This window comes from Pleurodeles waltl, chromosome 3_1, assembly GCF_031143425.1.
Source record: "Pleurodeles waltl isolate 20211129_DDA chromosome 3_1, aPleWal1.hap1.20221129, whole genome shotgun sequence".
NCBI lineage: Eukaryota > Metazoa > Chordata > Amphibia > Caudata > Salamandridae > Pleurodeles > Pleurodeles waltl.
The window spans coordinates 654,848,863-654,873,111 of record NC_090440.1 but is presented as its reverse complement, the minus strand read 5'-3'; the positions used below and the strand labels follow the sequence as shown (position 1 = coordinate 654,873,111).

The following is a 24,249-nucleotide window of genomic DNA, read 5'->3' as shown; positions in this document are numbered from 1 at the left end:
GGGCACCGGTTTACCCCGGAAGAAGCTTATTGTGTTGTATCCCAAAGGACAAAGTGTAATATCAGGTTACTATCTTACCCGGCCTATTGGGATAACCCCTAACCTTTGTGCTGTTCAATCCTTGAAGGCTTATGAGGTAAGTTTGGCCGAATTCCGAGTGAACATGCAGCGTCAATTATTAATAGTGCTGCATAAGCCATATCGTCCTCTTTCCTCTGCTAGGTTAGCAAGATAGGTGAAATGGCTTTTATCAGAAGCAGGTATAGATGTTTCCAAATTTGGAACTCACTCTGCTAGAGGTGCAATCGTATCAAAGCCTTCTTACCTGGGGGCTCGTCTAGAGAACATTTTGAAGGCACCTGATTGGTCTTCAGAGTCTACTTTTAAAACTTTTTATTATAAACCTATAATTGATGTGTCCTCTGTGGTGATGGGGACAGCTTTAAACACAATCGGAGACTCCGGTCCTGACAGACTGTTGCATTTTTCAGCATTCGCAACAAGAATTTTCACTTTTATTAAGGACATGGAGGCGAGGATTATCCAACCCTTCTTTTTTATACAATCAATTGGTAAATATTGTTTCTGTTTCTTGTATTGTTCCTTCTCTGATTGATTCACTGGTAGTTTTTCAGTCATTATTTTATAGCCCAAGGCAAGGTTCATGGCTTGTATTTTTAATTTATTCTTATTCCTAAGACAATACGACAAATAAATATGTCTGCTTCTCTTAGACTTGCTCGGAGACCCAGTTTCGATCGGATGCCTCCGCATGGATTATTTTCCATTTTTGGTTCCATAGGATGTGTCCTGGGGATTGCCCAAAGTTGTTTCCATGGGACTGAAGTTCTTGTTCTGGTCTGGAGTGCCGTTACAGATGCAGTGTATTAACTGTGTTTAGTTCTGCAAAGAAAGAGGAAGTGTTTTGATTTCGCCAGATTTTATAGGGAGAAATTCTATGGTTGGTCATGTTACTATGATGGTCTTATTGGGAAGTGTAGTGTTTTAAATACTTTCACTTTATTGGTTGCTGAGAAAATAAAGCATAGAAAGAGAAGCATAATCCTCTCCTCCGTGTCCTTAATAGAAGTGAAAATTCTTGTTGCAAATGCTAGAACATTTTAAATTGTAGGACAAGCTGTCTTTTGATATCTGTCTCTGAACAGAGTGCAAATGTAACAAGAATAAGATTTAAAGGCTTCCTTCATTTTCTGACTGAACAGATCACCTGTTCTCTATCAACTCGCCAGAAGGGTCGAGTAGGTCCTAAAAATAGCTCAACCTGATAAAATATGACTCACCATGGAGAGTGGGTGAGTAGAATTTTCGGGGCCTGGGTCAACCATTAGGATTCCATATTTTTGGAACACTGATGTACCGGTTTTCCTCTCCCCCCCGCCCCCCAATGTGACGTATGACAGTCTGGTAGGAATGCAATCTGTCTTTAAAGTGTGATGTGTGATTCCTAAAGTGCCTCCAGGTGAGACACATTAGGTAAATTTGAAATGTACAATACTTATCTTGAGGATTGTTTCTTTATGGAAAAGGATGCTTCCCTTACAGTATACACTTCTTTAATGAGGCATTCACATTTACTAGAGTGCCAGACAGAACAGTGTTAACAAAATGGTAATCTGGTGATTCAATGACAGAATGATTCATAGGGAATATTTTAAATAGGTTTGGCTGTATGTATATTTTTCTTACTTAAGAGAATGGTGCATTTCTTGCGGTATAAGAATCCATCTGTATTAGTGTATGTTGAACCTTAATAATAAGAGCTACATTAATGCCACAAGCAAAATTTAGTAGTTTTACTTTTGGCCTGACCTGCATGGTTGAACAGGAGCTGCAAAATCTGTGTTGAACCTAGCTGTATCCAAGAAGATTCTGAGCTCAGGAGCAGCTGCCTCCCCTGATGGCCACCAGTTTCTGCTTTACTGATTGGCCCACACGGCACCTGACCAGGCTTTTGCCCACCCCTAACACCTTGTATAGCCCCTTAAGCGTAAGGCCACATGTTCTTAAAGTAAGTTTGTAGTAGCTGTTGCATCTGTATTCTGATTGGTTCCTAGGGGTAGTAGTTCTATTGGACCTAGGGCTTATGGGTTGGGTGCTGATTGGTCGTCAGTGGTAGGGTTCTGATTTTACAGGGTTAAGTTTCTATTGGACTTAGGGCTTAAGTTCTAACTTGCTGTTAGGGCTCTGATTTGTTGCTAGGGTTTGTTATGGTACTAAGGCTTAGGTCTCTGACTGGTTCATAGGGCTAGGTCTGTGATTGATGGATAGGGTGAGGGCTCCAATTGGCTCTAGGTTTAGGTTCCCATTGGCCAAAGGTCACCTGATCACTAGGACTACTTAAACCTAGGGCTCAGGGCATTCCAGCCCAGGCATCGAGGCCCAGAAATTCTACCCTTTTCCACATTACCAGCTGCCGTCATAACCCATCCACACCATTAAACATACAAACAAACATTCTCAGCAAATGCACACTACTAATTTACCAAAAAAAAAACACACACACAATCCACAATTTAGTCTCTCAACAAACATTACAAAACACCTACTGCCACACAATGGCACCTTTACAGTCACATAAATCATTACTCTGCCCTTTACCACTATAGCACTATCAAAAACACACATCACCAACACAGCACACAACCACATTAGACAACCTTAATCCCTCAAACACTCCCTTCCCTTTTCATACGAATAAACAGTTCTACCCTCTACTTACTCCTGACAGACCCCGTCCCAGCACCACCAACCCTTTTAACTCAACCCTCTCATATGATCCTCCAACAACACCCCCTCATCTTTTTAACAAGAACACACAAATAGTCATCAAGCACCACTGCAAATACTACCTCTTCATGCTATAAATCTACTACAAACACCCATAAGCCCGGTTCATCTCCTCTAACACACCCTCCTCCAACACACATAACCTCACCACCAGTACTTCAGAACCAAACCCCATACACAAACTCACTACATCAATATTACATATGACTACTCCACATAAACCAAACACAACACACAACTTATTACTGCTCCCCTCTCATGCCCACACAAACAATACAATGTAGCAATAGGTTACAGCCTAAACTAACTTTGCACACAAACGTTCAAACATTTACAACTCTAATCAGAAATTACTCCAATACACAATACTCAACCACTCGCCTTTCATTTAACGCCTTAAAATATGACCCACATGCTCCACCCCCGCCCAAACACACATACACCTTCAACGCACGTAAACACACCGCTGGTCACAACTTTGTATCTCCTTGTCTATTACACAATCAGACTATACCAAAAAATCACCTGCACAGTCTACCACCCCACTCCACCACCATGCCCACTACCTGCACACACAGACCCAACAAAATGCCTTTTAAGCATGTTGGACAAGAATAACAATATAAACACTATTGTTATACCAATACAGTTACCAACTTCACCAATAGTCCACCTTTGGCATGCTCAAATGATATTTCACTGACTTTTTAGCAAACAAATTCATACAACCAACAAAACACAATCTATAAACTGCCTACTAACAAATGCATGACTTATTTCTAAAAACAAGCACAAATGCAAACTACTCACAGACACACATTCTGACTTGCTCTTAATAACAGAATCTTGCAAGGGGGAATGGCATAGCTCTAGTACTGCATGAAGGTGTTCCGCCACACCATCAAACTCTCACACATAATTGCATAGGCCAAAGAGGAGGCAGACAAGCTGTTATATGAAAGTAAACAATGAATCTCATCAAAGCGGGTACATTTCCATGCAAGGTTGGAAGGCCCTCATCATCAGATGCATTCTTACACCTACATTTTCCTTTAACTTCCTTCATCTTTACAGATCACCACCTAACAATGGAACATTCCCAAACTCATTTCTAGACACAGCTTGAAAGTTTATGATACTATACTCCAACCTGTTCATCCTTGGTGACAAACACATAGGACCTCATAACGACTTTGCAGTGTATTTCGTAGACCGCCGAAAACTGAAGACCGCCATATTATGGCTGCTGGCTGCTCTCCACCACTATTTGGCGGGGAAGCCGCCAGCAGCTATTCTGGTGGTCGGCGATCTAGTGGAGCTTACTCCGCCGCCACTTCACCACAACACCGCCCACCGTGTTACAACATTGTAAACAGTAAGGTGATCGACCGACAAGGGGGGGGGGTTAGGGGTGTTGAGTCTGTGTGCCTGAATGGGTGGGTGTGCACGTGTGTGTGTGTGTGTGTGTGTGTGTGTGTGTGTGAATGGAGGGGGGTGGGGGTGTTGTGTGTCTATGTGCTTGTGTCAATGTCTGTATTTCGGGGATGCGGGGTTTGTCGTGGCAGTGTGTGTGAATGAGTGAGCGTGGGTATATGTAAGTATGGTGTGTGCGTGAATCGGGGTTGGGGATAAGTACAGGGTTCTGGGGTGGGTGTCAGTAGGGGGACCCTCCTATATTGAGGGAGGGCTTGGGGAGTCCTGTTGTGGTGACAGGAATTAGTATTTAGACAAATGCAGAACTATAAAAGATAAAACAAACTCCAACATACAAGGATCAAAACAGACAACACACGACAAACTTCATATCAAAAAAGCTAAAAAATAAAATTTTAAAAAATAATAAAATACTCAAATAGAATTCAGATTGCAAAATGTGCAAATGAAGAATTTTATAAAATTGTCACAGAATTTCGTTGACTTATAGGCACAGAAGGAAACCATCCTATCGCCCAAGAATTCAGTGACAAAGTGCCAAATCATTACGCAACCAAAGAAGACATGATGGATTCTCATTTAAACCAAAAGAAAACCACCAGAAACAGCTCTTTTCTAACAATCCCCCAAGGGTAGGTTAACCCAGCCTCTGAATTCCTTCAAACAACTATCAGAAACTGAATTTATGGATCCTGAAAAAGCATGCAGGCCAGGCAGCTGCCCCTCTGATCCTTGTTCAACACAAATCTTCAAGAACATCTTTTTAACAAACTTGCTACCACCTCAGTTGGAAAATCATCAATCATTTCTTGACAGAAGGAGTTTTTCCATTGAAAAAGGCCTACATACATCGATTATTAAAGAAAACAAACTTGGACCCACATGATTCCAACAACTGCAGACCGATTACAAATGGACCTTTCCTGGTCTGCCCAGGAAGAGGCACAGAATCTGTTATAATCGCCATCTGGGATGATCTTAAAAGCACAACAAACCACAATGGGGTTGCTGCACTACTTCTCTTGGACCTTTCACCTGCCTTTGACACAGCTGATCATGACATTCTAAACATAAGAATCTGCAAAGCCCGCATTGAGGAGACTGCTCGACTGTATCACATCCTACCTTTAAAACAGAAGTAATGTCAACCATAGTCCTCCAAACCCTACATCATAAAAGCAAGGGTCCCTCAAGCCTCTCTCATCTCACCCATGCTTTTCAACATCGACATTAAGTCATTACGGGCATCAATGAACTTCAGCTCACCTGCTATAGCTACACACATATTTCTTGAACTAGAAAGCCCTAAAGACACTGGAAACTTAAAAATCTTCAGCTGCCACTGAGCTGTTGATCAGTGGATGACATGGAGCCATCTCAAACTGAATGGGTCCAAAACTGAAATACTCATGTGTGATGAATGGAAAAATTATGACCCACTGGCCTGACTATCTGGGACCACCTTGTAAAGCATCCAAGGAAGGAAGAAACCTAGAAATTACCATGGACTCTAAGCTTTCAATGAATGCTCAAGCGGGTAAGTTAGCAAGATCAAGATTCATTACTATGACAACTCTGTGATGCATCTTCCCCTGTCCTAGGATTTCAAAACAAGGTCCAAGCTACTATCTCTCTTGTACTGCCTAAACCTGATTATGCCAATGGCCTCTACTACGGATCACTTCTATCAACTATGAACAGGCTACAACAAATGGAAAACTCTGCTGCCAGATTACTCATGTATATAAAGCCTCAAGCCCACAGCTCCCCTGCCTTAAGGGCCCAACATTGGTTATCAGTTGCCAAAAGATCCACTTTCAAGCTGCTTTGTACCACCCACAAAGCAATATGCAGAACAGCACAATGTTTCAATTAGCAAGAAAATCATAAAATACATACAACAAAGGAATATCCACTTCAGACTTGTGCCCCGCCTCAAAATCCCAGCATACAAGAAAAAACATGGGTGGACGAATTTTCTCTGTCCAAGCAAACTATGGAATTTATTACCCTCAAACACAAGAACCACAGAGAACCATCTTCTCTTCAGAAGATTACTCAAGAGCTGGCTCTTCCCTACATGACCACTGTATTAGAAATACAAATATACAGCAATAATATGCACAAGACACCAATGCTGCATATACATGTGCTTGTAAACATATGCTTTGATTTTATGTATAGAATATATATATATACACACACTTTCTTATAGTTATGCTTAACAAATGTATATATTACTTGAGGTTCAAAATATATATATTTATTATATTTATGTTTACAATGCATATAGGTCATTACATAAAGAACAAGTATTTGACTACATGCTTATGGGTCTCTATTATGATCACACATCACAACATCACATGATTATACTTAAAGTATACGTAAATATTAACTATTCAATACACATAACTTTACGAAAAAAATACACAAATCAAAAGTAAGAAAAAGAAATAATCAATGTATCCATATATACCTAATAGAAGAGTAAAAAATATATTTAAAATCAATGAAAAGAAAACTAAAATATATATATGTACATATGTATAACCTTATCAGTGGATCTACATATACGTAGATCAATACATCAATGACATATAAAGTGATGGCTGTATGTCTACAGGTTTATTTTCCTATAATAAACCATACCTGTCACAATGGGTAAATATGATTATACCAATTGTATGTGTAAATGCATCACTAATGAAATATTGAAGGACAATTCTAAATTAAAAAGATAATAAGTAATGTTTTTAAAAAACAACTTAATTTACAGAAAAAAATGGAAAGCCTGAGTTTGTAAATATGTATCCATGCATGTACACATAGGACTTTATCTAGGACAATTTATTATATCTTCTGATTATTTTACATATCATGGAAAAAATCTCTTAGTATATATACTTTGTGTGGTTATGTATATACAGATTTATTGATTTTCCTCCCACTACAGAGGAAAGAAAGTTAACTAATATCCCCAAACCACAATTGCATGACTCATCAGATTCCTCTTTCAAAATATGCCCTACCTCCACTGTCTTACTCATCCAAAACCTATTTTACTACTATTAACTCCCAAATAACCCTTTCCAAGCACTTCATCCTCTATGCAGACCTCTGCTATTCATCCAAATGGCTCTCTGGCTTCTCTAGAACCTCTTATACCACTATGAACTCCAAAATAATTATTTCTAAACTCCTTCCTCCTTTATCCATCTTCTAACCTATTCACCCAACTAACAAACTCACGTGTTCACCACTCCAGCCACTTCCAAATTTATATTTCACTCTACTAATACACGTTTGGGTTCCTGAGTACCGTACTACTCGTTGAAAAGTTCTACAATGCCTCACTAAGGGTAGTAAGAGCTTTATAAATACAATTACTTAAAGTGCTGCATTATTAGCCCTTAATCACATAATATGAAGCCTAATTAGCCTGTTCTTGCAAGATAACCAGCATTCTATCATGCAAATTTAGAGTTCTTAACAGTCGCATACTCAGCAGGATAATTGTTCCCACAGGTCATTTGTAAACTGTGATGATAGAGAATTGAGTGTACCTCCGTAATTTAAATGCCCGATCAACAACGGTAGACTGCCTGAACATGTACTTTAGATTGGGTTCTCAGTTTATCTGAAAGTGCACCCTGTGAGAGCTGTATATATAGTTTGTGCTGTACCATTTAACACTTTTCTGCTTCTGTCTAGGTATCTGAGACCACCACGGCAATGCCAAATGTTGCTTTTCTTATCTCGCACTGCAGACTGCTGTGACTAATTGTAACTTTATTTATACCAATTCATGCCTGTTAAAATAGAAAAAGTACTGGCTGATAGTGTCGTAGGACATGGAGCCACTCACAAGCTATGTCACAACCCATGCTGGACACTACAGCCCCATGCAGAGTGACAATGTTGTACTGCTCTTACTGGTGTTGTAGGCCTGCCCACAGAAAACATTGCACCAACAGATGTGTTCAATGTGCATGCTGGGACATATTGTCTTGCTAACCAGCTATGGAAAAAAATAGTCTTGCTCACAGTACATGCGAAAGGGTAACTGTGATTGGATGCACGTCATGCCGGGCATCGCTGTCCTGCAGAATGCATGCAGGACCTGCAATCTGTCTCTGAAGTCTAGGCAATCATAGCGTTAACCCACTAAGCTTCTTCACATAAAATAGAAATATGTGACCTGTACAGAAAAGATAACCCTGTACGGCAGACATATATTAATGATTTGGTGTATATAAAAATCCAAACCTCTTACCATGTCTTTTCCAACAAGTGCATTTACCAACTTAGCATTATTATGCTCTGCAACTTAAACTGAAGCCTAACCTATTTTACAGTGCAGTTTGTCACGATTTAAACGTGCCAGGTTGCTTTATTTGCCGCTTTTACCTCCATGTTGCACAGTTTATTTATGGTGGTGTAGAATGTGCACAAAAAGGAATAAAATTACACACGTCATTGAACAGCTCCTCGTGTCTCAGTCATTTTCTGCCATTGCCTCGTGTTATTTGTGGGCTCTCCGTCCTCATAATAACTTTTTGGCGTTCCGAGCGCGGACTGTAACCGTGCTAAAAAGCGCATGTTGGGATCGGCAGTTCTACTTAAACGTATTCTAGTCTTCTGCCCGAGGCGCTGCCACTATTTTTGCACAGCATACTAAGCACATACTCCCGTGAGCAGTAAACAACTTGACCCGGATTGCTTTATTGTAGAGCCTGTTTGAACTTACAGAACGCGCCGTGCCATGACCTCCAACGTCCCGCAGTACACTGGGGCTTCGTCAACCTGTGACCTGAAACACGCCGGAACCTGAGACCCTGTAGGCAGAGAAAAACACTACGCCGCACATGGATAGAGAGAGAGGACGGCCGGGCGTGGACACAAAGAAAGGACTCGGGCATGGACATAGACAAAGGACAAACAGAAACTTATTTAATATCCCTCACCAGCTGAAATGCGGAAGTAAAGGCGGAGTCCAGATAGTACAGTCTCAGGTATTACTAGTGTGTTTTGCCATAATGTCGCCCGTCATATAGAGCAGTTCACAACCTTTTGACTTCTGAGGACCTCCACTGAATCACTACTAGAAGCCGGGGACTCCATTAAGCAATGTGTACGATTTTAATTTTAAACATGAAAACAAAAATTCGTAAAAAGTACACACTAAATAAATATTCGACTTACTAAAGTTATAATTATTTTAAATTGAAAAAATATGCAAACATAAAAAAAAAAAGTGTTAATGGGATGGTTGGCACTGTATCTCAGCGACTGACTTTTTTCAGTGTTTGATTTTATTTAGGAAAGCTGAATCCTCAGGACAGATTGTACGTTTCCCAAGCGATTTATTTTTTTATTTTGTAGGCACATAGGATTTGAGAAAGATTTTTCACATAAATATGTGTTGGGGAAAGGGAGTAAGACCATAAGGACCTCTCATCTCTCCATTGCCTCTCTGTCACATGTAATTCATTTTTTTTTGTTTTATAGCACCTCTCATACCACTGTAGGGTGTCGGAGCTCTTTACAGGGGACTACTAGGTGTAGCATTCACATCGTTGACACTGGTAGGCATTTTCTAAGAGTGCTTGGTCTGGCGAACAAACTCAAGTTTCAGAACATAATACAGTGGTTAGTGTTGACTTTACTAATTCAAATGAATTTCTACTCACGCAAACCTTTTTTTAGCAGCATAAGTATAATGAAAGACTGGGAAAAACATAACTTTCTAATTTGTGCCATGCAGTTTGTATGCAGCTCTTAGATGGCTGTTTATAGTTCACTGTGCTAGATTATGATAGTAACTTATGAACTGCACAGTAAGAAAAAAATCTCTGTGACAAAAGCAGTAACCCACTGTGCTATGCACATAAAATACTGTTTTTTGCATGATATACGTTCTTTGCTGCAGGCATATTAACCATCTGCGCTACCTTAGATGAGCCAAAACCGCCACTAGACAAAACTCCCATCCCTCTCCAGCAAATTCATTAATCACTAGAGTTATCTTGATGCTTTTATTTGTGCTCGAAAGCTGTTGGATGTACAAGGAACTTTGTAGTGCTTTTAAAACTGCTGCATAAAGGAAGTAATAAATATTAAAAAAAACATACATTTCTGTCAAGAGGCCCCAGCTGGTGAAGTGCCTTTACTATCCTAGGCCTGCGGACCCCTGGGGGTCCGCCAACCACAGGTTGGGAACTGCTGATATAGAGCACAGTAATGTAATCCTGCTCAGAAGAAGGACTGTTCTCAAAGATCATGTTCAGAGCTGTAATTTTTATAGCATTGCATACACAATGTAGAATTTATTTTAGCTGTATCTGAACTGTTAGACACACAAAGTATGTTGTATTATGAAAAAGGAATCAGAAGCAAAAAGCCTGTCTGTAAGGGCACATTTAGATACAGAGACGTCACACAATGCATGATCAGATAGGACCTTTCTCTGGAAAAAATCCACCTTTTTTGTTTTAGGATTCTGTAGGAATGTCGCTTCCATTATACTTTATGTAAACTCTTTTGCATTAATTTATAAAAATAGCATTTCACCTTTTGTTCACTTCAGTTATGATGCAGGAATCATTTAGTAAACACCAGGTTACCTTTGTGAGTGATAGTGCTCTTTACAATTACGCATAGCAAATCAACATAAGTAAGTGCACTTCTTATATTACTTCTTATATTTGCTACTTTAATTATGTATTGAAAACAGACAAAAATACCAGCCATGTTTTATTTTCCTGCATTTTTTTCCCTGCTGAGAGCTGAAAATACTGGCCATGCTGGTAAAAAAAGCAGCCAGTTGGCAACCCCATACCTAAATTGCAAATAATCAGTGCAGGAAATGAAAGGGATCCATCAAATGAAACACCAAATACTACATGAAACTGGTAGACCTGGCCATGGCTCTATTTAAGTGCCTGATACCAATGTTTTGCAAGGCAGCACAGCCCCCTCAGTGGATTGTTGGCTACAAGTGGTACATAAATGGGCAATAGGGGAGGCAGATGCTTTGGCACATGACCTGCAGCTTCAAAGGAGTGATGGAGCTGCCACGCTTTGAGATATATGTGTACTCAAGCCCTTTGACGAATTAGACACCTCTATGTAATGTTTGGGTGGTGCTGGAGCCCTGGATTTGATTTTGGCTTTGATTTTTGCATTGCTAGGAGGCCTGAAAGACTGGTGTGTCCACCTACTATGACAGAGGCCTTTGAGCGAGATGTTCTACTTCCACTAAGCTTCCTGCCCCCTACCAACCTCACACAAATACTACTGTTTTACATTCTGCTCTTTTAAAGCTCATATTATTGTGCTTCAGTTGCTGCTCCATGAACCTAGTCTGTTTTTTTGTTATTATGGCAGTACTTATATATCTTTGGCAACACATTGACTGAATGGACTGACACGGTTCATGCAACTTACTGCATTACTCGAACAATGCATTTCCATGGCTGCCAGTTCAGTTTATATGTGGCCCCCTGATTATTTGTCATGTTGATGTCTTCACTGTGATCTTGAGTGCTGATGTATCTATTTACATGTATGTGATCTGATGTTATGAACTGAATCTGCGAGTAAAGAAATATATATTTTTTAAAATGAAGGGGATCCACACAGTGCCGGCAGTGACTATTGAGTCGGTTCTAGGGTCTGACCTGGCCTCAGGGAAATATGCTGAATTTGTCCCAGTGTCATATTTTGACACTGGATATGAGACTGGGAAATATTCAGTAGCACTCACACCTTGTCTGCTTTTCATTTAATTCAGCTCAGCAAACTAGAAGTTGGGGAGGGGGAAAAGGGTTCCTATTTTCAAATCCATCTTGACCCAACAAAAAGGCCTCACTTAGAGGACCATTAGCCCTCCTTTTGTTGGAGTCTTATAATTACTGGGAGCTATCTTGGAGCCTAACATCTAGATGCCAATGCCAGATTCTAGAAGGAAAGATCGCACTCATGCTTGTTCACAGGAAATGCCCCCCAAACCTGGAATTCCTTTTCATCAGAGATATGTGCAAGCCTCTCCTCTGCTGGCTTTACGAGAACTGTAAAGTCAGTTTTGCTCGAAAAGCCATTATGACCCCAATCTTTACGATGTTCCTGGCCAACCCATTATTGACAACGATTAATGCAACCATTTTTATCAATGCTTTCTGTACATAAAGTAAGCATTATACAATTTGAGGTAACCTTATGATCTCTGTAACCAGCATTGTTGCAATGGTCAGCTCACTGTCCACTGTACAGTACTCTGGTAACCTCGGGTGATGTACACACTTAATAAAATGTTCAAATAAATGTAATTGAGGGAAAGAAAGGCACTCTGCATGTTATGCTTTCAAAAGCACATTAGACAAACTATGATTTGGAGGCAGGTTTTTGACTTTGTTCAATATTCTATATATAACAGATAAATGCAGCATGAGAATGTCAGAAGGAATTGTAGTAACCACACTAATAATTTAAATAGCACTTACTAATGTGTTTCATTAAATTCTTTATGCAGTATCATCCTAATGTTGGGTGCCTGAGTGCTTTACATTACACACACATATTATACAAGTGCTACGAATCATACAATTGTATATCTCACTGTACAGGAGACGTTACATAAGGAAATTAGGGTTACAAGGTTTAGGTGTCAAATATGATTTAAAATGGTAGACATTATGGTGGTCAATATGACATTGGCGGTCAGCTGACCGCCACGCCGTCGATGGCGGTAGTACCGTTGCCAGGCCAGCAGTAATGACCACCAAATTATGGCCATCGCATTGATTCCTCCCATAGATAGCCAATGTACCACCCCAACCGCCAGTGCAATACGACCACTGAACACGGCGGTAGCCATCTCTAGGCAGGCAGAAGACAAGGATCTGTCCACCATTTTATGACATAGCTGACCACCAGGATTTCCAGGACATTAGCAAAACCACCAAAAGCCTGGTGGAAACACAACATATAAAAGGAGACACACACCTCCAGGGATACAGAGGAGTCTGCGGCCGCCATGGAACCAGAACTGGATGAAGACGACGACGGTGAGTACAGCCGCCTAGCACACAAGGGAGGCAGGGGAGAATGACACACACACACGCTAGTCCTGCGCCTACAACAACTGAGGCAACTAAATACAAAGGGCCATTGTCCAGTCCAATGTCAGCCATTAGCCACAGGACAACGTCCAAGGCCCAACTTGAATCCCAACAGCCCAGTCACTCCCCTGGGCAAGGGCATCATGGATATGGTAGGCAGGCACCTCTAGGGGAAGGGGGGTTGAGGTTGGTGGGGGGGTTCTTTTTGGGAGGGGGGTCTTTGGGCTTGGCTTTGGGAGAGAGCTAGTCTTTGCCCTTCTGTCTTGGAGGCGGAGGAGTGGCCTTGGGACAGGGGGCCGGAGTGCAACCCTTCTTCACCTTAGTGGCAGGAGTACACTTAGAGGGAGGAACAGGAGTCAATTTGGAGCTGGAGGTACTGGTCTTGGACTTTTCTCTTATGGGCAGGAGGGGGGGGAATAGGTCAAGGCGGGAAAGGAAAAGCTTCTTAGGACCAATGGGGTGGGGTGTGGGAGGAGGAATGGTAGTGGAGGTAGAGGGAGTGGTTGTTGGAGGAGGAGGTGTGCTGGACTTGGGTGTATGGACAGTGTGCATGTTTGAGGTGGATGGCAGTTGGGGGTCTGTGTGGGAGCGTTTGTGCAAAAGGGTTAGACAGTGTCAGACAGGGTGGGGGAGGACAAACAGGGCGTGTAGATGGATGTTGTGGCGGTGTCTGCAAGTGAGGTGGGTGTGCTGCATGAGGTGGTGATGTTAGTGGTGGTGAATGCGCATATGGTGTGTGGGGTGCATGTCTGTGCATCTGCTATTGTGGTGACTGTGGGCAAGACTGTACAGGTGGCAGGACCTTGGACTGTTAATGCTGTGCATGCAGATGTGAGTACTGACGTGACTGTGAGGAAGGAGGAGGAGTGGGAGACAGCGGAGGCAGTGGCTGTTGTTCTGTGTGCATCTGTGTGTTGGCTGTGTGTGTGCTTGTGGACTGAAGTGTGGTGCTTGAGTTCTATCTGTTGTTTTGGGTGCATGCTTGTCAGAATGTGCGCATGGGATGGGTTGGGGGAGAGAAGAGAGGGACTGGGAAGTGGTAGTTGGAGGGGGGGCGGAGGAAACAGGGACACTGCCTGCCGTCAGAAAGAAGTAGGCCACCGCGAGTATGAGGGCCATTAGGGGGGTCAGGCTCCAATGGGCTCCCCTCCCTCGTTGGTAGGCCTTCCCCAGCCGGGCCTCCACGGTCTCCTGGGCCCAGTGTCTCAGGTCCTCCCACTGTTTCCTGCAGTGGGTGCTCTGCCGGCTATGGACCCCAGGGTCCTCACGTCCTTGGCGATGGCATGCCACAACCCCTTCTCCTGACAGGCACTGACCTGCAGAGGAAACACAGACAGAAGGACACCATGAACCATACAATCCAGCCTCTCACACATATGGCCTACATACTGCATTTGCCCCTCATCAAGCACACACATGACCCATACCTTTGCATTCACATTGCCTGCAGCCATACACCCCCCAAATGACACACTGCTAGCACAGACATACATCTACATGCAGCCATGTCGCGTGCAAAGTACCCATGATGTACTCACCTGTTGGTCTGGAGGCCCATACAACTGCCCATACAGGGTTATGACCTCATCCACGAGCCTCTCCAACTCCTCCGAAATGAAGACTGGGGCCCTTTTCCCTGTTGCACGGGCCATGGCAGGTTCCAGACACAGGTCACAGCAGCACATGCAGTGGAGATGTCGTCCAGTGGAGAGTCAGGAATCAAGTGAAGTGGTAGAAAGAAAATGGCAGTCACGTCCGTGGCAGTGAACACCATCACCACCGGCGTTGATCATCGTTGGTTCCTGTACTGCATAGAGCCCCATGTAAGCCAATGAGGAATTGCACGGCGGTGTAGACCGACCGCCTTCCGCCATTGTAGTTTCCTACATACATACATGCTCTGTGTACTCTGATGTTGTGTGTCCACAGGTCATGTGTCACACCCATTTTACTTTTGGCTCACTTAGATACCAACCACAGCAGTGGAATAAGAGAAGGAGGCAAGCACCCGTGTACAGACCCCTTGTGGACTTGGCTACACTGGAGGACAAAGCAAAAACAACAAGTGATGGACGGAATGCTGAACATTGTCAAACACTCACCCCCAGTCATAGATCTGTGTTTAATCCATCGTTCGTTTGCTCACCATGCCACCCCAGTTTGGACCCAGCCATATGCAAATCAGTCTTGACCCTGTTCCTCATGGGAACAGTCCAGACCGAACTGCCAAGCCAGGTCCTCACTGGACCGGAAACAAGCATGGGTTTCACCCCTCATCAGCCAGGCTAGCTTGAATCCAGTGGCATGGGAAGCACAGGACCCACGTCTGGGCATACCCTTCCCACTTAGGGCGACAAAGCAAAAACAACAAGTGATGGACGGAATGCTGAACATTGTCAAACACTCACCCCCAGTCATAGATCTTGGTTTAATCCATCGTTCTTTTGCTCACCATGCCACCCCAGTTTAGACCCAGCCATATGCAAATCAGTCTTGACCCTGTTCCTCATGGGAACAGTCCGGACCGAACTGCCAAGCCAGGTCCTCACTGGACCGGAAACAAGCATCCTGGGACCGGTTTCGGGGTTTCACCCCTCATCAGTCAGGCTAGCTTGAATCCAGTGGCATGGGAAGCACGGGACCCACGTCTGGGCATACCCTTCCCACTTAGGGCGACAAAGCAAAAACAACAAGTGATGGACGGAATGCTGAACATTGTCAAACACTCACCCCCAGTCATAGATCTGGGTTTAATCCATCGTTCTTTTGCTCACCATGCCACCCCAGTTTGGACCCAGCCATATGCAAATCAGTCTTGACCCTGTTCCTCATGGGAACAGTCCAGACTGAACTGCCAAGCCAGGTCCTCACTGGATCGGAAACAAGCATCCTGGTACCGGTTTTGGGGTTTCACCCCTCATCAGCCAGGCTAGCTTGAATCCAGTGGCATGGGAAGCACGGGACCCACGTCTGGGCATACCCTTCCCACTTAGGGCGACAAAGCAAAAACAACAAGTGATGGACGGAATGCTGAACATTGTCAAACACTCACCCCCAGTCATAGATCTGGGTTTAATCCATCGTTCTTTTGCTCACCATGCCACCCCAGTTTGGACCCAGCCATATGCAAATCAGTCTTGACCCTGTTCCTAATGGGAACAGTCCAGACCGAACTGCCAAGCCAGGTCCTCACTGGACCGGAAACAAGCATCCTGGGACCGGTTTCGGGGTTTCACCCCTCATCAGCCAGGCTAGCTTGAATCCAGTGGCATGGGAAGCACAGGGCCCACGTCTGGGCATACCTTTCCCACTTAGGGCGACAAAGCAAAAACAACAAGTGATGGACGGAATGCTGAACATTGTCAAACACTCACCCCCAGTAATAGATCTGGGTTTAATCCATCGTTCTTTTGCTCACCATGCCACCCCAGTTTTACACTGGAGGACAGGCACATCATTCTCACCTATCGTCTGGACAGGGCCACAATCACAGAGCTGTGTGCACAATTGGAGCCTGGTCTGCTACCTGCCATCCGTTGCACCACAGTAATCCCCCTTCTTGTGCAGGTACTATTAGTGCTCCATTTCCTGGCAACTGGTTCTTTCTAGGTGACTGTGGGCTTGGCTGCAGGAATGTCACAGCCAGTGTTCTCGATTGTGCTTGGAAGGGTTTTGGCTGCCTTGCTCAAACACAGGTGCAGCTACATTGCATTCCCCCAGGTTGATGATTTGCCCACTGTGAAGGCTGGATTCTACACAATGGGACACATACCACATGTGATTGGGGCCATTGACTGGACCCATATCGCCTTAGTCCCTCGCAGGGCTAATGAACAGGTGTACAGGAATAGGGAGAGTTTCCACTCTCTCAATGTCCAGATGGTGTGCCTTGCTGACCATTGCATCTCCCATGTCACTGCCAAGTATCTTGGATCTATGCATGATGCCTTTATCTTGAGGAATAGCAGTGTCCCACAGGTGATGGCATGACTACAGAGGCACAGAGTGTGGCTTATAGGAGAGCTTGAGTCCCCACCCAATGTATGTCAGTGTATGCCTACATGAGTCATACCCCATGTCATTGTGCATGGCTAATGTGTGTCTCTCACTACTTCCAGGTGACTCCGGCTACCCAAACCTATCCTGGCTGTTGACCCCTAATCGGAGTCCGGGAACAGGGACTGTAAATCGGTGCAATGATGCTCATGGGCGTACCAGGAGTATTGTGAAACACACCTTCGGTCTCCTGAAAGCCAGTTTTAGGTGCCTCCATATAACAGGTGGATCCCTATGCTACTTCCCTGAGAAGGTCTGCCAGATTGTGGTGGTCTGCTGCATGCTGCACAATTTGGCCCTCAGACGCCATATGCCCTATCTGCATGAGGAGGGGGGTGACAATGCACCTGTGGCTGCAATGGACACTGAGGACAGTGAGGAGGAGGAAGAGGAGGAGAATGTGGACAGCAGGACACATATCATTCAGCAGTACGTCCAATGACACTCCGGTAAGACTGTTGATCTTTTCATTTCTCCATTTAAGTGATGTGCTGTGGCCGTAGTATAATGCCAGTCACTACCTTTGCATCCCAATTTACTGTCACCTATGACTTCCCTTATTGCAGATGTTGGTGTGGTTACAACAATGTACTGATGTGATGTATACAGACTGCTGAGACACATATATTGGATGGATTCACACATTATAGGACATTTGCACAGGATCATGCAGTTCAATACAGTTTAATACATTGTACATTTCTTTCTGATAAAGCACTATTACTCAAGTTGTGTCCAAGACTGTTTATTTGTAAATAAGATATTCAATGCAAAGTGCAATAGAGTGGGGTGATGGTTGGGAAAAGTCCAGTGTAGTGGGCTAGTCCTTTTGTAGCACAGGTCCAGTGTCCAAGGGGCCATAGGAAGAGGAGCAATGGCAGTTCATAGTAAACAAGGTGGCTCAGTGGAACACAAGGGGGACGTTCTGGATGGGCTAATTTCTTGGCAGTGGTCTTGGCAACTGTCTCTGGTGTCTGTCTGGGTCACAGGGAACGCTTGCAGGGTGAATCACCTTCTGCAGGGGTAGGGGTGCTGGTGGCCTGTAAGTCCTGTGGCAGAGCCTCCTGTCCACTACCTGCAGCAGATGTGGCGGGCTGATCAGTACACTGGCTAGTGGTAGGGGCCAGCTGGTTTGCTGTGTACTCCCGCATGATGTTCGCCATGTTACCCAGCACCCCTGCAATGGAGGCCATGGTGGTATTCAAGGCCTGCAATTGTTGCATGACCTCCTGGTGGTGTTCCCCCTTCAGCCGCTGGCTCTCCTGCATGATGTTGAGCACCTAACCCATCCTGTCCTGGGATTGTTGGTATGCACCGGGGACTTTTGTGAGTGCCTCCTGGGCAGTGGGTTCCCTGGGCATTTCCTCCCCCTGGCACACAGTTGTCCTCTGACTGTCCCTGGCCACGTGTGCCTGTGTCCTCTGAACAGTGTGCCCACTCCCACTGACACCACGACCCTCATTGTCTTGCTTGTACAGGTGGGCACACTACTGATTGACTTGTCCGGGGGACAGAGGTTTGGGGACGTTCGCTGGCTGCTGTGGTGCTTGAGTCTGAGGGGGCGGGCCCTGTGGTGGACTAGCTGTGGTATGTGATAGCCGACTGACCAGTGGTCCCTGATGGGCCAGGGAGTTCATCCAGATCGAGACCTCCAAAGTTGCTGTCATCACTGAGGGCATCTTCTGGTGGGGGACTGGGTAGCCGTGGCACCTCCTCGCCGCTGACATTGGCTGGGGCACCTGTGGGGATGTAAGTGATGTTTATGGTAATTGTCTGTGACATATTCTGCATTCCCAATGACAATGGTGTTCTCCTCCCACCTTTCGTAGTGTATGGTGATGTATTGTGGGATTTGTAGATCTCCATACTGTCCGTGCATTGGTGGTGGGTGTGCATATAGAGCTGGGAGGGATGTGCTTGCAATGAGAAAGGCATGCAGGGGTTGACATTTGGGGAAGCGCACAGTGTGGAATGGAGTGGGGTTAAGGGAGTCAGGGAGAGGGGATGAGATGACATGCAGGTATGGGGGGGGTAGGTTGTTAATGGTGACTCACCAGTGTCCAGTCCTCTGGCTACTCCAGTGAGTCTCTCAGGATGCAGTATTGCCAAGACTTGCTCCTCCCATGCTGTCAGCTGTGGGGGAGGAGGTAGGGGTCCACCCCAGTCCTCCTGTTGGCAAGCTGGTGCCTTGCTGCATTGGAACGCACCTTCCCCCGTAGATCGTTCCACCTCTTCCGAATGTCGTCCCTTGTGTGTGGATGTTGTCCTACGACGTTCACCCTGTCGACGATTCTCCGCCATCGCTCCATCTTCCTGGCTATGGAGAACTGATGTACCTGTGCTCCAAACAGCTGTGGCTCTACCCTGACTATTTCCTCTACCATGACCTGCAACTCCTCTTCAGTGAAACAGGGGTGCCTTTGTGGGGACATGGGTGTTGTGTGGTGTGTATGTTGTGCAGAGGGTGATGTTGTGGGGTGTGTGGTGCCTGACGAATGTATGGGTAGTTGTGGTATGTGTGTCTCTGGGATTGGCGTGGCAAGGTGTATCGGTCTTCTCGTGTTTGCAAAGGTTTGTGAGTGTTGTGGGGGGTGTTTTATAGAGCTGTTAGTGGGTGTGCGGGGTGGGTGTATTTGTGTCAGGTTTAGGTTTTTGTTATGGCCAATGTTGTCTTGTTTTGTTTTGGGGTGGCTATTTCTGCCTTGGTGGTGTGCACCGCCAATGGTTTACCGCTGTTGAATGTCTGCTGTGGTGATTCGTAGGTCATTATTAGGAGGGTGTCGTTTTGGTGGCATAACAGTATGGGTGCTAGTTCTGACAGTTTATCGCGTTCATTGGGTCTGTCGGATTTCTGGTTGTGGCTGGTTTCTGTCGGTTTTGTGTATGTATGTCATAATCTGGCGGATGGATGTTCGCCTCTACGGCATTATGTTGGCGGCAGTCACCCCAGCGGTATTCGGAATTTACCACCAATGTCATAATGAGGACCGATATGTTAAGAGCGTGTGGTCTGGAGAAACACAAAATCAGGATTTAAAACACAATTCAGTGGTTTGTGTCATCTGTGATAATAAGGCTTTGGGCTTCATTACGAGTTTGGTGAAGGGGATTATTCCGTCAGAAACTGGATGGATATCCCACCCTCCGTATTACAAATTCCGTTATATCCTATGGAACTTGTAATACGGTAAACAGGATATCCATCACATTTGTGAGGGAGTAATCGCCTCTGCAAAACTCATCATGAGGCCCTTTATTTGTACCCAAAGGAAACCTTTTCAGTAATTTTATAATTATGAAACATTGAGAAAAACAAGGTTCTAAACATGTGCCCTGCAGTTTGCATGCAGTTCCTTGATACTGATTCTAGCTTACTGGCTATATTAGAAAGAACGTATGAACTGCAAGTACCAATAGAATCTGTGTGAAAAAAGCAGTAAACCGATGAGCTGTCTACATAAAATGCAAACTATGTTCTGCATGTTCCATGGGCATGAGCACATTAACTCACATTGTTACTGTATGTTGACTCAAAACTCTGACTAGACAAGACACAGATCTCTCCAACTAATTACTAGAGTTACCATGCAGTTATGATTATCCCCTGAAATCTGATGCGCATAAAAAGAACTCTGCAGCAGGTGCCTTGACCCCATAAGGTATCTTAAAATGCAGACTGCTTGTGACCAATTAAGTAAGCCAGATCAAATGTACTGTTACATTTGCCATTGATGCCAAATTCAGTGCAAAAGAGGTTTAAAAAAAAAAAAATTTAAGTTGACTGTCAAACTCTACTTTTCATGACTGCCACACATGCCTCCACTTCATTTCTGCTGCACACCTTAACCCCCAATTTGTGGGATCCTGGAATATTTGTTTTTACGTTTGCAGCACCCCTTTAAGTTATAGTCATGCAGAATTTAAGAAAAAGCATAGTCCCAGAAAACCTCTGATTTTCTCCACTGCACTAGATTTGTAGCAGTCATTGCTTAGCCTTAGGCTTTTGCACTTGATTCGAACACCCCCTCATCTAGGAAAGAGTCCCAAACCAATTCCTTTACCTGTCATTAGTATCAAGTTTTGAGCTTGCCTACATGTAACATTTACATGTTTTTGGTGGCTTACCCGTGACATTCTAAATCCATGTGTGTGTGTGTCATTATGAGTAACAGTTCGTTAAAAATAACCCACCTTTGTGCAATGTAATGATTTATAAATTATCATAAATCAGACCAGAATGCAAAGCGATTTTGGATACAAATCCAGGACCGGCCATAGGTGTCAGTCATATAAGACACAGAGCCACTTGACGGTTATGTTATTAGCTTGTCATTCCCCTATGACTCTGTCTTACTGGGACAAACATGGGCACAAAGAATCTCAAATATTGCAAATTGTTCTATTTGGTATATATGTGAAGATGTTTGTCCTGTAAACAACTTAACTACAGCAAAACCATATCGACCTGATAAATTTAACAGGCATATTGAAATAAAGCAAAACAACAATTTCTAGAATACATAAAGATGTTAAATGAGTTCTCAGGGCTAGACTATCCATCCCTCAATTACATCATTGTGCAATTTATTAATAGAACGAAGCTCTATATAAATATTACCATATAGTAGTGTGAGCACATCTGGCCTCATTTGGTCTTTGGTAATTTATTTATGAGGAGACGCGTTACAGGTTTGATGGACCTATTGACTATGCTTAGAGTGATTCTGTAATAGGCACAAACTTTACTCATGTGCTAACCAGCAACAATATAACAGGTTTAACAAATCAATCATCAGAAACCTTGAGTCAGTAATCCTTACACACCACGACCCATATGGCCATGAAAAACCACACCTTTTAGTAAAGTTAGAAAGTTTATTTCCCTAGATTAACAATGCTAATATCACATAAATTAATCTCAAGACCAAATGATAATCATATACAAACAACACAGGCTGACCAAAGCAGCAAAGGAATCTCAATCTAACCAAAGCATGTATCATTAGACATTCAAGAATTACAGTGCAGATTAACAACATCAATAACTGAACAACAGAGATGTCATACATCAAGACTTGACAGGTGAATAAAATCATTACTTGTTAATAATATTTATTAGCACGGGACATACTAACTAACCCTCCAATTCGAATGGCATGTTTCGGCTTCACGCAAAAGTAATTTAGTCAAAAGTCAACTTAGGACACATCTAACTATGGCTCTAACAAAAATAGCGGTTGGTACCTAAAAGAAAGAACAGAAATCTACAACAAAGACAACAGCATTTTGTTATACTTCTCCTGAATGGATCAGCAAGCTGTGATTTCTTCGTCAGTTGGACATCCGTCTGGTCAGCTTCAGAAACAATGAAAGGGAATGGCTCAGCCAAGGTTGGGCTTTAAGTCAGCTGAACCAACTTAGAAAGGTCATCAAGCTAAGAAAACAGCATCAATAGCATAAACAGAGTTACGCTATGAGGCTAAAGCTATGAGGACAAGGACAACTAGAACTGCGTAGCTCCTAGGACTAACTGCTTCTGCCCTTTGTAAGTGCAGCTAGGCTAAGTTAAAAGTACACAGGCAGTTTCTCAAGTCGTGATTGGTTAGAGTATAATGCGTTCACAGTAGAACCAATAAACTTTAATTGCAAAATCAATGATATAGATAAGACAGTCTTTCACATGTCGATGATTGGTTCCTCTTCTCCCGTTCCCATCAACAGTTTCTTCAGGTAACTTTTCAGTTGCAATCATAACTCCAGTCAGTCTAGGTCATTGTCTAGGCCTGAGAACATTTAGTTCTCACGCATCAAGGATACATTTGTATCCATATGTAAAACTCTACATTTCAGCAGACAGTTCTCACAAGAAAGTTTAAAACATTTACTTGTTTAAAATTGCAAGGCAATGTGTGAACAATGAATAAGTGTTAATTCTCAGCTTTAAAAAAAACATTTACGAACATTTATTTATGCAAAGAAACTTAATATGAGGCTTTGTCGACTATGCCCAACTTCACACTTGCTGTATGCCTATTAAAATTAACCAAGTACATTTCACTAAAACATTAATATGATCCACTAATACATTTTATTCTACATGTACATTTAATTTCTAAGCAGTTAATGTTGTTTCTTTATTTGTGTTGTACATGTTATGGTGGCCACTTTAGTGGACATATTTTCTAAGACACTCGATTTTTATGTGTTGGCATAATTCATGTAAATTCTTAACTATTAATCAATGCAGATTTATTAGTAATTAATTCAGCTTTCACAATCCCTCCTCTGATGACTAAATGTGTCATTTTACTTAACATCACATAACACAGTTTTTGTTCATCTAAAATTTTGTTTCATTATAATGTTTGACATTTCTTTTCTTTCTCCAATTTTCATCAAAATACCTACTACTTCTCATTTCTAATTGAATTTCTTCCCTCCTCTGATCATTTGTAAGTTCCTGCCTTTTAATAACAGTATACAATTTATGAACTCCCAATAAACCAATGATACAAATTGCAAAAATCAATATTATCTGTAGTCTTTTCACAATTATACCTTTCCATAGGTTGCTCAGCCAATTTCCCACAGAAGCAAAATCTTTGCCAACCTTTTTCCAAACTCCAGGTTCTTTTAGAACCTTTAGGTTAGAATTAACGTTAGTCAGATTGTTAATGAAGCTTTTAATTTCTCTACTGTTATCAGGTAAATAAGTACAACAATGTTGCGATTTCAGCATTTTACAGACTCTGCCCTCCTTTACTAAAAGAATGTCTAACGCAAGGTGGTTTTGAAGAGCCATTAATCGTACTGCAGCCATTTTAGTGTC

At 43.2% G+C, this 24,249-nt stretch overlaps 1 protein-coding gene across 1 annotated transcript in view; it reads right to left on the bottom strand.

The window, feature by feature from the left end:
- Positions 1-9,136, bottom strand: part of MRPL23 (mitochondrial ribosomal protein L23) — a 65,891-nt gene extending 56,755 nt beyond the window's left edge. The window contains exon 1 of the mRNA XM_069223181.1: positions 8,993-9,136. Within this exon, the coding sequence (XP_069079282.1) occupies positions 8,993-9,009 (17 nt within the window). The 5' untranslated portion in view covers positions 9,010-9,136. The remainder of the gene's footprint in view (positions 1-8,992) is intronic.
- Between the last annotated feature and the right edge of the window lie 15,113 nt (positions 9,137-24,249).